A 14611-nucleotide genomic window follows, 5' to 3' on the forward strand; every position below is an offset into this window, starting at 1 on the left:
TAATCTACCTGGACGATTTTTTGGTGTTTTCCAGATCACAATCAGAACATGAGAACCACGTCAAAATGGTGTTACAACGATTGCGGGATCATGGACTTTATGCCAAGCTGGAAAAATGCGCTTTTGATCTACAAGAGGTAGATTTCCTTGGTTACCGCATCTCGCCTCTAGGGCTTTCCATGGATCCAGCCAAAGTTTCAGCAGTATTGGAATGGCGGGCGCCAACTAACAAGAAAGAGGTGCAGCGTTTCTTGGGGTTCGCGAACTACTACCGCAAGTTCATTCCAGATTTTGCCCGCTGGTCCGACCCCATCACTAGCTGCATCCGTGGAAAGCAGCCTTTCCGCTGGACTGATCAAGCAGAGAAAGGGTTCCAGCAACTAAAGAAACTATTCACCTCCCAGCCAATTCTACAGCACCCAAATCCTGGAACCCCTTTTGTGGTGCAAGCGGACGCCTCTGATGTGGCAATTGGGGCTGTACTCTTACAACCGGTGGGAGATCACCTCCACCCCTGTGCCTTTTATTCTCGTCAACTAACCACACCAGAGAGGAATTACACCATTTGGGAAAAAGAACTACTGGCCATAAAGGCAGCCTTTGAAACTTGGAGACATTGGCTAGAAGGGGCCAAATTTCCCATTGAAGTCCACACTGATCATCGTAATCTAGAACATCTAAGAACTGCCCGCAAACTAAATCAGAGGCAGCAACGTTGGGCTTTATTCTTTGAACGTTTCAACTTCCAGATCCATTATGTGACCCCAGCCCAAACCAAGCAAGCAGACGCCCTGTCACGTAAACCGGAATACGCTGCAGGACGCAAGGAGACCTTTGAATCCCAACTGCTACAACCTGAGAACTTTGCCACACTCACGGTGGGGAACACCAAATCCATTCCCATTGGTTCAACTTCCCCTACTCCAGGACCCATCTGTGCTCAAGAAATCAGGGCTAGTCAGCAAGCAGATGCCTGGGCGCAGGACCAACTTCGCCAAGGTCTGCATTTCCCCTTTTCGCTTAAAGATGGGCTGCTCTGCTATAGAAATCATGTTTATATCCCACCCGGACCGGGCAGGGAAAAAGCGCTTCGTCTGTGTCATGACTGCAAACCAGCAGGACACTTCGGACTATTTAAAACTATGCATTTGATCCTAAGGGATTTTTGGTGGCCCAAGATCCGCAAGGATGTGGAAAAATATGTCAACACCTGCCCAGTATGCCAGCGCTCCAAGATACGAAGGGAGAAGCCCTCAGGGCTTTTACACCCCCTTCCTACCCCATCTCGCCCATGGGAAATAATTTCCGCGGATTTCATCACTGACCTACCACCTTCCTGTGGATTCACCACGATCTTAGTGGTGGTGGACCTATTCACCAAGTTAGCCCATTTCATTCCCTGCGAAGGCCTCCCCACGGCCAAGGAAACTGCGGATCTATTTCTTCAACATGTTTTCAGACTACATGGATTGCCCAAGAGTTTAGTCACAGACCGTGGATCTCAATTCACCTCTCGTTTTTGGAAGGCACTACAAAAACTATTGGGCATAGACTCTCGCTTATCTTCAGCTCATCATCCCCAAACAGATGGGCAAACGGAGCGCACCAATGCCACTTTGGAGCAGTATCTTCGCTGTTATGTAAACTATCAACAGGACAATTGGGCTTCTCTGTTACCACTGTCTGAGTTTGCCTACAACAATGGAGTTCAAGCTTCTACAAAGGAAACGCCGTTCTTTGCAAACTACGGCTTCCATCCACGTTTCTTTCCCCCTGTCATTGAAACTTCAGAGGTTCCCGCAGCAGAGGATTGGCTGCAGGAACTCACAGCGGTGCAACAACTTTTGCTCCAGCAACTGGACCAAGCCAAGGAGGACTATAAACGCCACGCTGACAAACATCGCCAGTCGGGCCCTGAAATCAAGGTAGGAGATCGGGTTTTCCTGTCCACTCGCTTTCTGCCCTCCCACCGCCCTTGCCGGAAGTTAGATGCCCGTTTCATTGGTCCCTATCCAGTGGTGGCGCAATTAAACCCCGTGACTTTCAAACTCCAACTTCCGCGTTCAATGCGCATTCACCCAGTGTTTCACCGTTCCCTGCTCCTTCCGGCGGATGGTGTGCGACCTGATACAGACCAACCGGCCCCCCCTCCTGTTTTGATGAATGGGGAGGAGGAGTTCGAGGTTGAGGACATTTTGGATTCTCGCTTTCACCGCCGCCGCCTACAATATCTCATTGACTGGGTGGGTTTTGGCCCTGAGGAACGCTCTTGGGAAGACGCCTCCACAGTCCATGCTCCTGATCTAACCCGTCGCTTTCATCAGACCTATCCCACCAAACCGCGACCTCGCGCCTCGGGGAGAGGGCCCCAGTTTGGGAGGGGCCTTGAGGAGGGGGATAGTGTGATGACCCATGGGCCTTGTAGTCCTGCTCAGGACATTGTAATTCCTGATGAAGATGAAAACTTGGGTTTTTTACCTTCCCAGTCTGAACTGGATTCCTCTCAGCCAGATCTTTCCCAGGCAGATCTGGGAACCTTGCACCTGCAAGAAAGTTGTCTCCCAGAAGTATGTCAAACAAGCCCAGAGCCTACTTCTCCCGTATTCTTGCGCCGGGAGTTTTGTAAACAACAGAGAAGTTTGGATTCAGCTTCGCGCAGGAGTGCGAGGATTGCAGCTAAGAATGTGGCCAATTAAGACTGCTTCTCGTGAGAATCTTTGGGGAGTCTCACATCTGGTCTCAGAGTTAGCTTTCGGTTCTGATTCCCAGAGAACTGCTTCGGCGGGAAGCTAGACTCTATTTAGGTGTTTTACCCGCGTAGTAACTTCGCGGAGTCAATTCGTCAGCCTACGGAGCGAGTTGTGTCTGGACAGCGCGCTCCGGTTCAAGCCTCGCTCCTGCTCAAGCCTTGCCTTGCTATCCAGCCTTCGCCTTGCTTCCCAGCCTTTGTTTATCTACGGACTTTGCCTTGTTTCCCAGGATCAATCCTTGCCTTGTTCCACGGATTTATCAAGTTATTCCACGGACCTTGTTCTTGTTCTTAGTTACCTTGTTCCACGTTCAAGCCTTGTTTCAAGTATCAAGTTATTTCCTAGCCTCGCTCAAGTTTCATGGACTAAAGGACCTTGTCATCTCCCCTCACTTTGCTTGGCAAAGTGAGTGTTTCGGTTATTGGATTACAACTTTGGACCTTAATATTTCTTATTGGACATTGCTTTTTTGGACTAATTCTGACCTTTCCTGAAAGGTCTAATTCTGGACTATTTTCTACACTTGTTTTTATTAACTTTATATATTCCTACAATAAAGATATTAGATAGATTCTGGCCTCTGTGTATGGTTATTGGTGCTCTGCAGCCTGGGTCGTGACAAAGAGCAAGGACAGTTTGTGTTTCTGTCATATCTGTGGCTCCCAGTGTTAAATAGTCTGGCATTTGAAATGGAGAAATGCAAAACCAGCATTTTGTCTTGACACAGAAGAATTTATCATCCTGCAGGATGCCTCAAGAAACACAGTTGTGATCACAGTATGTCATCACCCCGACAGATTGCTACTCTACCACTCTGACAGCAAGCTTTGCCACTTGCCAGTGACAGATTACTCTGGCGCATACTTATTTGCTATTCCCCAGACTCATAGGGCATCGGTGAGCCCAAAGAGCAGCCGAGTGTAGGGGAAAACACTGCATTTGGTATTAAGAATACATGCTTAACAAGCCATCTACCTACTTACCTATGAACCAACCTTATCTATCTAACCGATATACCCACATACTGGTCTTTCAGAGCATGGTTTAGTAGTCTCTGACTTGCACACTCCACTTATCTTCTCCACTTCCAGTTTGGTTTGGAGAAGGATATCAGAACAGAGGTGCATCTTCACTGCACAATTTTATGGGTTTGATCCTGCTTTAACTATTCTGCCTCCATGCTATAAAATTCCAAATTTGATGTAGAACCTGGCATTTTCTAGTGCAGTCTCTGTGAATTAACACAGGGCCTATTTGGTGGATAATCCTAGGTCTTCCTTGCCAAATTAGAAATGCCAGAATTCTGTAGGATGATGCCATTATAATGTGACTTTCAGTTTTAGGTGGTGATGAGTCTTAAGGAGTACGTTTGCACTTTTTCATTTGCTCTCAGGCCCCTTCCGCACAGCTGTATAAAATCCCACATTATCTACTTTGAACTAGATTATATGGCAGTGTGGACTCAGTTTAAAGCAGGTTTTGTGGATTATCTGCCTTGGCTGTGTAGAAGGGCCCTCACTAAGGAACATGCCAGCTTCTGTACTATATTTTCTCTCTTTCTTCTCCTTTCAGGTATTACTTGGTGCATGCAAGTCTGAAAGTCCCATCTAGAATCCCACATCGGGTGTTGGCAACTATTGTGGAACAAACAGGTAAGGAAAAAATTTGAGAGAGGAATGACTTGAATAGAGACCAATACAAACTATGCTGAGTGAGAAAAAGTTATTTTTGTAACCTATCAGGCCCTACACATCTCAGATATGGGTTGTCTGAGGGATTGTACTCTACGTTTAGATCTTGGGGGAAAGGTCTTCATGTTGGCTGCCACCTGGCTCTGAACTATACTATTTTAGAGGGGCTTTATTGACTTCTTTGATTGTGTCCTTCCTATAGAAGGCAGTCTCTTTTGTTTCAACAGATCTTGTAGTGAAAGAGCTTTTAATAATGTGATATAATATTCATAAGCCGTGCTTAGTTATTGGCTAGTCTTTGAAATTGCTTTCAATTCTATAGATATTTTAATAATGTTACAAATTGAGAATCCTTTATCTGAAATGCTTAAGACCCGAAGTGTTTTGGATTTTGGATCCCCCCCCCCCCATTTTGGAATACTTGCATATGTGTAATGAGATATCTTGGGCATATCTTGGGCAAGTCTAAACATGAAATTCATGCTTCTTTTAGATATACGCTTAGCCTGAAAGTAATTTTATAAACAATCTTTTGAATAAATTTTATTCATTTTGTTACATTGAACCCTTAAAAGCGACAAGATGTCACTATCTCAGTCACACATTTCTACAGGATATTTTTATTTCAGGATTTTACATAAGGGATACTCAACCTGTATAAACAAATTTTAGTGAGCTTTTATGTTTATCTGTTTTGAGTTTTTAAGCTGCTTTGAGTACCAAGGATGGGGAGAAGATGGAATATGCTGTTGTTGTTGTTGTTGTTGTTGTTGCTGCTGTTGCTGCTGCTGCTGTTGTTGTTGTTGTTGTTAAGAGTCACATCTGAAAGATTGTTCTATAATACAGATATCTGAAACCAAATTTCATAGTCAGTCACACAAGATGTTAATATTCACCAAGTGTTGGCTTGACACTTTTGAAAGGTTTTTGAGTCTGCTGTTATTGAAACATCTTGTGCCAATAAACACAAATTGTTGATTCTGTAGCTTCTATTCATTGGTCATACATCCAATTTTAAGTAGTTGAATTGCACAACCAGAAATTGCAATATTAATATCTAATCGGTAGATGGACTGTCATGATAATGGATCTCCCTTTGGGAGAAAGGTGGGATATAATTTCAATGAAATAACAAATACATATTTGGCATATTTGGCATAATTAAAACATGAAATACATATTTCTTTTAAAATGCCATGCAATTAGCAACTTGCAGTACATTAGTATTTCTTGAGCTTTCAGTGTTATAGATTGGGTTTGGACCAGATTCAAAATATTTTATTATTGATGTATCAAGGAATGCATTGATAGTAATCCATTTCGATGTATTCAATCTTAAGCACATATCAAACATACATCCTATTAATAACAGAATTCTCTAACAAATCTAGAGTTTGGGTAAGTGACTATATTAGTTCATTGATCTCTCCCCCAATACACACATATACACATTACCGCTTTTGCCCAAAGCCAACTCTAGAGGCATTGAAAACCCTTTGCAACCAATTTTGTGGTGACATTTAGTAGTATGGGGACAGAGAAGATTTTAATTGTTCCCCCAGTGAATTTAAGCCCCAGTCTCCTGCATCAAATCTCCTTTAGTTCATTAATGTCTCTTCTTAGAAGAGAATGTGCAAGACTCTGGCATTAGTTCTAGTTAAAGCACTTGTATATTTTTTCCCCCTCTACTGTTATTGCCTGTGTTATCTCAGCTCTCCAGTTGTTTCAGAATCCCTTTTATCCTTCTCTTCCACTAAATTGATCCCATCACATCCTCCTTCTGCTGATTCCTTCTTTGTGCTTTTCATCACCACTCTTTCCATACCTTTCCCTTTCTTATAAAGCTCTCTCTTTCCTCAACCCAGACAGCACTTCTGTCCTCATCTCCCCTTTGCAGGATGAACTAGTGGTGATGCCAGTGGTCAAATGTCTTTTTTTCTTTCCTTCCTAGAGATGTTTTCTTTGTTTTCCTTTATCATCTCTTTTTCTTGTCTAAATTGCTGTATTGTTGTGAGAATGTAACACACAGAACATGATTGAAACCACATCTGATTACAGCAATAAAGTTTGTTTTACATATTTAACAGTCACACTGCTGCATTGTTGTCAGCTTATTACTTTCAAAAGCCAACTAGCTGGAGCTCTCCAAACCTCACTGAACATAGCTACGACATGGGGGCTGTAGTATTGAACCTTCTTAACCAAATACCATTGGTGCCCAACCAAACTACATTTCCCAGAATGCCATAACATTGAACTAGGGCAGTTAAAGTGGTATCAAATTGCATTGTAGATGCACTAAAGCTAAAATGAAGCACACATTTACTTTCCTTATCAACTGTTTTGCTAGATGCTTAAATAAACACCCTCACACTTATTCAAATCAAACAACACCTTTCAACTTTGCTTGGGAAAGCTGGCATCAATGGATTATATATTGAGAGGCAGACTGAAGTCAAAGTCATGTAAAAAAAAAACTTTTTTATCAGTATATCTGGCTTCATGCTTTTCCTCAGCTGGCCTGGAGAGCAAATGAACAGCTGAGCATTTGTTAAGCTATGCAAAAGGCTGTAAAACCCCTGAAGAAGAGTATGTGGCATGGGGTGCCATTACAGGATTAGCAACTGATTTGCATGGGAACTAATGCAATCTAATGAGCACTCTAATTGCTTTACAGGCCTGACATCAAAGCAAGGATGGCTTGAGCCATTAAAGCTTTATGGGCATCTTTTTGGAAAATGTACTATAATTAATTCCTGAGGCTTCCCGGGGAGATTGCAATTATTAATATTACTAAGGCAGAAATGTAAGGTTCATTGCATAGGATGGGTCAAAGGGCTTCTTGATCTCAGTTATTGAGCATCTGAAGTTGTCACTCATTCATAAGTTACAGATTCTTGTTAGGAGCTCTATTCATAATGACTACAATAATTATTACAACAGTCATTTAGGCATTCCATAGAAGGATGCTAATTTGGGGATCTGGGAAGTGAAATGGGCAAAATATAACACTACGTTGTACCAAGACATCCCATTGAGTAAAATTTCATCTTCAGTGACTTAACACACATTACCTTCAGTTATGTTAGCATCAGAACAGCATACCACAATATACCATTATTCTGAAGGCACAATGAAGACTTGTGACGTTATCACTCCTGGGCTTTAAATTCGGCCTTTTGAATTCTCAGCTACAGAGGTCCTTACCTTCCCAAACTACATTTCCCAGAATTCTGCAGGTGGTGGAAATGCGTGGCTGCCTGCTTTAATGCCCTGGTGTGATAACATGAATAGTAGAATGTTGTGCTCTTAGTTTCTCCAGCAACTCTTGGACAGTCTTAGAATTGTTGCCCCTGTGAAATGGATAGTAATGATAAGGAGGTGTTCTAACATCATACAGACTACTTGAAAATATTCAGAGGAGGATAAAAAAAACCATGTTTTTTTAAGTACTGGGAAACTCCAATAAGATCAACCATGGACTGATTAGAATCTTTGCACTTTTGGATATGTGTGCAGTCTCAGAGTTACAAACAAGGTAGGTTCTGTAGATTTGTTCCGAAATTGAATTTGTATGTAAGTTGGAACAGGTACATTTTTAAAGTGTAACTACACACACACATGCATGCTTTGGATAGATAGGGAAGAGCTAACACCCCTGTGCCATTTGTTTTGCTGTCTGTGTCCCTGTTCAGAAGATTTCACCTCACGTTCTGTCCCTGTGATTATGGGATTTTGAAAAAAATTGGTTGGTTGTGGAAACAAGGATTGGTGATAGGAGACTTCTTTTCCCCATAATAACTCTTTCAGGAGTGAATTTCCCTTCCTGGGGATAGATTTCTCTCATTTCCTGTAGTCTTACCCCTGTTCTCAACTATGGATCATTTGTAAGTTGGGTGTTCATAACTCGGGGATTGTCTGTATTTTGCACAAAATTCACATCTGATTTTTTTTTTTGCTCAGAATACTTTTTTTCTGAAAGAAATAGCTGTTTCTGGAAAGAATTTTTTTTATTTACAAAAATGTAATTTTTGGCAAAGAAGATGCTATTTTCAGTACAAAAATATCAAGTGCAACTTTTTCTAAGTTCTGAAATACAAATAGTTTTCGAATATTGCAATTTTCAATGTCTTTGTCAGAACAGAAGATTCCTTATTGCTTCCAATGAGCCTATTAGAAAAGTACACCATTCTAATCAAGGGTTTTGACATGAGCACTCTGTTATTTGCACACCTCCTTGCTATTTCTAACAACAACATTGCTTCTGCCTTGAGAGATATACTGTTGGATCCTGACCTTTTTTTTGAATTATTCCATAAAATGAAAGTCCATCTCTGTAGCCACTGTTTTAAAAACAGCTTAAAGAAAGGTCATTGTATTCATTTATTTTGTCAAGGGTGTGTTTAATAAGCTCTTTAATGCAGTTCCAACAAATGTGTGTTGTTCATTGCTTAGTGGAGCAGGAAGGAATGAGTCCTCGGAATTGCATCAAATTGCTGTCATTAGTCCCAATAACACTTGGGAAAGCAATTTTGGCCTTCATCAAGCGAAAGTGAATTTACTGCCCTTTTGAAATATAAGAGACAGGATAAACATTTTTTCCCTCACTGAGTGCCATATTATTTTGATTGCAGGGCTCAATAAGCCCACCTTAATCATATAAAGGATTATATAGGTCAGTGGTTCTCAACCTGGGGTCCCCAGATGTTTGTGGCCTTCAACTACCAGAAATCCTAACAGCAAGTAAACTGGCTGGGATTTCTGGGACACCAGGTTGAGAACCACTGATATAGGTTAACAATTTAAAAAGGACAAGTCACTGTATTAGAAATACAGTAGAGTCTCACTTATCCAAGCCTTGCTTATCCAAGGTTCTGGATTTTACAAGCCATTTTTGTAGTCAATGTTTTCAATATATCGTGATATTTTGGTGCTAAATTCGTAAATACAGTAATTACAACATAACATTCCTGCGTATTGAACTACTTTTTCCTGTCAGATTTGTTGTATAACATGATGTTTTGGTGCTTAATTTGTAAAATCATAACCTAATTTGATATTTAATAGGCTTTTCCTTAATCCCTCCTTATTATCCAAGATATTCGCTTATCCAAGCTTCTGCCAGCCCATTTAGCTTGGATAAGTGAGACTCTACTGTACCATGGAAATGGGGAGGCTTCAAATTTGTATTTAGATCTTCTAATCCTGCCCAGTGGTGAGAATCTTATCTGGTTCATGCTCTCAAAATTATTTTTATTATATGAGAAACCATAATTGGCAATGGGATGTGTGGCCCCTATTCATGTTAAAATTTACTGAATTCTTAAGAATAAGAGAATCTGAAAGTTTGTTCCTATGAAAGCTGGGAGGAATCATACACTCCTGGATGCATATTCTAATGCAGGGGTCCCCAAACTAAGGCCCGGGGGCCGAATGCGGCCCTCCAAGGTCATTTACCTGGCCCCCACCCTCAGTTTTATAATATAATATTTTTATATCAGTTTTAATAATATAATATATTGTAGATACATATAATATTGATAATAATAATAATAATAATAATAATAATAATAATAATAACAACAACAACAACAACAACTTTATTTTTATACCCTGCCCCATCTCCCCAATGGGGACTCGGAGCGGCTTACATGGGGACCAAGCCCGAAAACATACAACTATAAAATGATAAACAATTATACCAACAATAAAACACCAATATCAATAAAACCATCATAATAATCAACATATAACATAAAATATTAAAAGCAGAAGAGTAAAACAAGGATCTGGGCTAAAGTGCAAAGTATATCAAATGGGAGAGGTAGATTTCTCAATAAAGTGCAAAATAGTAGTGGCAGAAAGGACCTGCAGTTGGATGGGCAGATAGTTCAACCTAATAGTTAATCGTCGAAGGCCTTTTTCTTATGTTATACAATATAATACTAATAGTAATACCATATAATAATATTAATTACATGTTATATATTACATATTATATAATAGTATAGTGGTATAGTTCAATATAGTAATATATAATGCTAATATTGTGTTATGCTAATAATATATATTGTATGTACATACAGCTGCTCTGAGTCCCCTTCGGGGTGAGAAGGGTGGAATATAAATGTAGTAAATAAATGCAGTAAATAAATAGTTAATTTTAGACTTAGGCTCGGCCAAAGTGTGACATGACTTGAAGGCACACAACAACAACAATCCTAATTAACTTGACTATTTCATTGGCCAGTAGCAGGCCCACACTTTCCATTGAAATCCTAATAGGTTTCTGTTGGTTAAAATTGTTTTCATTTTTAAATATTGTATTCTTTTGTTGTTGTTGTTGCATTACAAATAAGACATATGCAATGTGCATAGGAATTTGTTTGTATTTTTTTTCAAATGATAATTCGGCCACTCAACAGTCCGAAGGATTGTGGACTGGCCCTCTGCTTAAAAAGTTTGGGGACCCCTGCTCTAATGTCACTAGATTCTAATTGACATGGAAGAAATCTCTTTCTACATGCACACAGATACACTGGAGTATTGTGCATGGGAAGGAGGTGGGATGGTTGAATTCTTCTCTATGGAACAAATGGATTCATAGCTGAAAACCCATCATTGTAGCACCGAGTGCAAATTTAGGTTAAGCACTGTAATGCCTCAAAGGTCAGGTCATATGACTTCCCATGATATGGTTAAATGGGATTATACCCCCAAATGACCCAAATTCAGAGCTTGAAAACATTTCCTGACAGCCTGTTGGACATTTAGATCATCATAAACTGGCTAAAGATCATATAAAGCTGAACTGAAATGTTTGCATTATTCGGAGGGGAGCAGAGATGCATTTGCATCTCCAGGACCATCACACAAATGGAACTTGCAATAGACAATTTTTCTGTGGGTTCTCCTGTGCTATGGGCCTCAGACTGCCATTGGGCCTGTTGTGCAGTACGTACCAAAATGCTATAGGAATTGTGCAATGGGAGCTCCCATGTTGCAATAGAACTCTGAGAAGCATAGTGTTGGAGGACCTAGAAAATTATTATTATTATTATTATTATTATTATTATTATTATTATTATTATTATGTTTATTATGTTTATTATGTTTATTATGTTTATTTACACTCTGCTTTTTTTCTCCATAAGGAGACTCAAGGCAGCTTACATTAAAAGCATTTCAATACAATTTAAAATCGACAAATATACAAACATTAAAACAGAATTAAATATCATTGGTATTGGTACATCCTCCAAAACAATCCAGTTCTAACTTCTAAGTGAAACATCTCATAGAATAGCCCGGGGGACTTAGCAAATTCCTAAGGAGTGTCCACTGTGTGTATGACACTGAAACCACCGATGTGGGTTTTGTGGTTATTGGGGTCTTATTGTTGTAGTTGAGTCAGTAAGTAATGTTGCAAGCAGTAGTAGCAGTACCAGTAGGGGAAGAAGGGGTAATTGCGAGCAGGTGTCAGATGAGGAACAGCAAAGGGAACAGATCCGGGATATACTTATGGCACCTACTGATGAAGACACATTCGAAGGGTTTTCAAGTGGCGGGGAGTCGATGAGTGAGGAAGGAAATATGGTGGATGGTAATAGAGGCACAAAAAGGGTTACTTAGGAGCAGGAATCGGATGAAGAATGGGAGAGGAAGAAGCTGCTCCCACAGAGGATGAATCGTTTATAGGTTTCTCTGGGAGTGATTTTTTTTCTTGGTCTGGGAGTGATGAGGATGGGGAGAACACAATGGATTGGACTAGGGTTCAAGAGATTGGGAACGTTTGTGGGGTTTTCGGGACATGAGGATTGGCAAACGGGAAATACATCTGAGTCATGGGGAAACCTAAGTCTTGACAGGAGATGGAGAACTGGAGAGATGGAAACAGGGGTTCGGGTGTGGAGATAAGGACAGCTGCTAGAGATGATGAGGGGGTGGAGACCAGCTCATCATTGGATAATGATGTGTAAGTTAAAAGAAGGCTCTGAAATGGGGAATCCTTGCAGAAGGCAAAGTGTCGGTTTCGTATCGTGTCTATTTTGTCGCTGTCTGTTCTCGTGTTGGGTTCTGCAGCTTGGAGTTCTGTTTCTTGAGAATTCTCGACGTTTGGACTGGATTATCATGAGTGTGGCTTTTCTCCCTTCCTGGACTCTTGGATTGATTCGACAATGGCTCTGTTTGACCACCTTGGTGACGATGTTTGGACTGGCTTATCGTGAGTGTGGCTCTCTCCCTTCATGGACCCTTAGATTACCTCAACTATGGCTCTGTTTAACCACCTTAGTGACGACGTTTGGACTGGCTTATTGTGAGTGTGGCTCTCTCCCTTCCTGGACCCTTGGATTACCTCAACTACGGCTCTGTTTGACCACCTGGGAAACGACGCTTTGTTTGGACCTCTTTTACGGCGACTCTGGGACTTTGGCTGGCTTTGGCAATGCCTATTTGCAACTGACTCTTTTGGTACAGTGCTGCCTAGTGGAACTCTTTGTTACAGTGCTGTTTGCTTGCTGTTTATTTTGAACTGAGTTTAAATCCGGGTTTTCTTTCTGTTTAATCCGGATTTTCTTTCTGTTTAATCTGGGTTATTTTCCAGTTGCTTTTTGAAGCCCAGTTTAGGCAAACCCTTGAGTTTTGGCTAGCGACATTGAAGTTAATTGTCTTGAGCGTATTTTTGTTGATTTATAATAAACCTTCTGTTGGACTAAAAGCGTGTGTGGCTCTTTAAGGCCTCTGTATCATGACACTTATTGTATGGGTTAGTAACATCACCTTGCTGCTGGATAGGATTGTAGCTTGAGGCTCTTAGGCACTTAACTTATATGTTACTGCACTCGATTTCAATAACCTTGAAAAATGTACTTTGGTTTATGAAACATAACAGAGATAAGTGACTACATTTATATTACTGACTTTTGTATGAGAGAATTAATAAGGGTATATCTTACTTTTCCATCTTCACATAATAGAATAGCGCACAGAAGCAGTTAGCCATCACTCTTTTCAATAGGCTAATTGGAAATGTCAAAAGGCAAGGGTGAGATGAAGGATTGATAATAGAGCTGTAAGACTTTAATAAGAAGTTACACTTCGTGTAGAAAAAGGATTAAAAGTTGAATCTGGAATCACACAAGTCCCAGAATGCCTTGCAATCAGTAGCAACTGGAGATGGTGTGAAGTAGTGAATCTGATTTTGGCTTTAATGGAGGCTTTAAAGGAGCTACTCAAGTGGATACCCATTGCCCACTATTTCCAGAATAGATACAGCACCTTGGATAGTATTAATATTCGGGCTAAATCTCGAATTCATCTCCACATTAACGATGATTTGACTGTAACATGGATACCACTTTAACTGCCTTGATTCAATGTAAGGGAATTCTGGAATTTGTAGTTTGATGAGACACCAGCACTCGTTGGAAGATAAGACAAAAGCTCTTATAAACTACAACTGTCATGATTCCATAGCATTGTACCATAACAGTTAAAGTGGTATCAAACTGCATTACTTCTACAGTGTAGATGGAATCTTATATGAAAGCTACCAACTTTCACTACTTTAAAACTCAGACTCTAAAACTATCTGTAAAACTATTGTTCAGAGTGAGCTTGCAGAACTTGAAAATTTAACAAACTGCTCTATATCAAGTATGACCATTGGTCCTCCCAGCACAATAATGTCAGCTCTGACTAGTAATGATTCTTCGGGTCTTTTCCCCAGTATTACCTGGAGATCCTTGGGTTTTCCAGATGGTCTCCCATCAAAGTGTTAACCAGGCCAGACTCTCCCAAGTTTCCATTGGTTGTGTTCACGGTGATAGAGTATGGTGACCCATCAAGGTGAAACAAGCTCTCTGTGTCGATTCACTAAGGAATGGAGTACCTTATGTGGTCAGATAAACTAGCAACAGCTTTCTGGCCAGCCATACAATATGTGACTAGTGAACTATATTTAATTTAGCAGGTTATCTAATGAAGGTCAGGAACACAATATTATAATATTATAAATAATTATTTTCAGAATGAAATCTATATGAGCCAAAAATGTTCCAAGAGTCAAGAAGCTGGTGGAGTGTGTCAGGAGTTGAGTAGAAAGGGTATGTAGAATGTCCATCAGAAGAAGATATTGCCAGAAATCACCAGGTTCAAAGCTGAGATGCT

At 40.5% G+C, this 14611-nt stretch overlaps 1 protein-coding gene across 1 annotated transcript in view; it reads left to right on the forward strand.

The window, feature by feature from the left end:
* Window positions 1-14611, forward strand: part of fam135b (family with sequence similarity 135 member B) — a 151821-nt gene that overhangs the window by 79430 nt on the left and 57780 nt on the right. The window contains exon 3 of the mRNA XM_008108335.3: window positions 4323-4402. Within this exon, the coding sequence (XP_008106542.2) occupies window positions 4323-4402 (80 nt within the window). The remainder of the gene's footprint in view (window positions 1-4322; window positions 4403-14611) is intronic.

Source organism: Anolis carolinensis, chromosome 4 (assembly GCF_035594765.1).
Source record: "Anolis carolinensis isolate JA03-04 chromosome 4, rAnoCar3.1.pri, whole genome shotgun sequence".
Taxonomy (NCBI): Eukaryota; Metazoa; Chordata; class Lepidosauria; order Squamata; family Dactyloidae; genus Anolis; species Anolis carolinensis.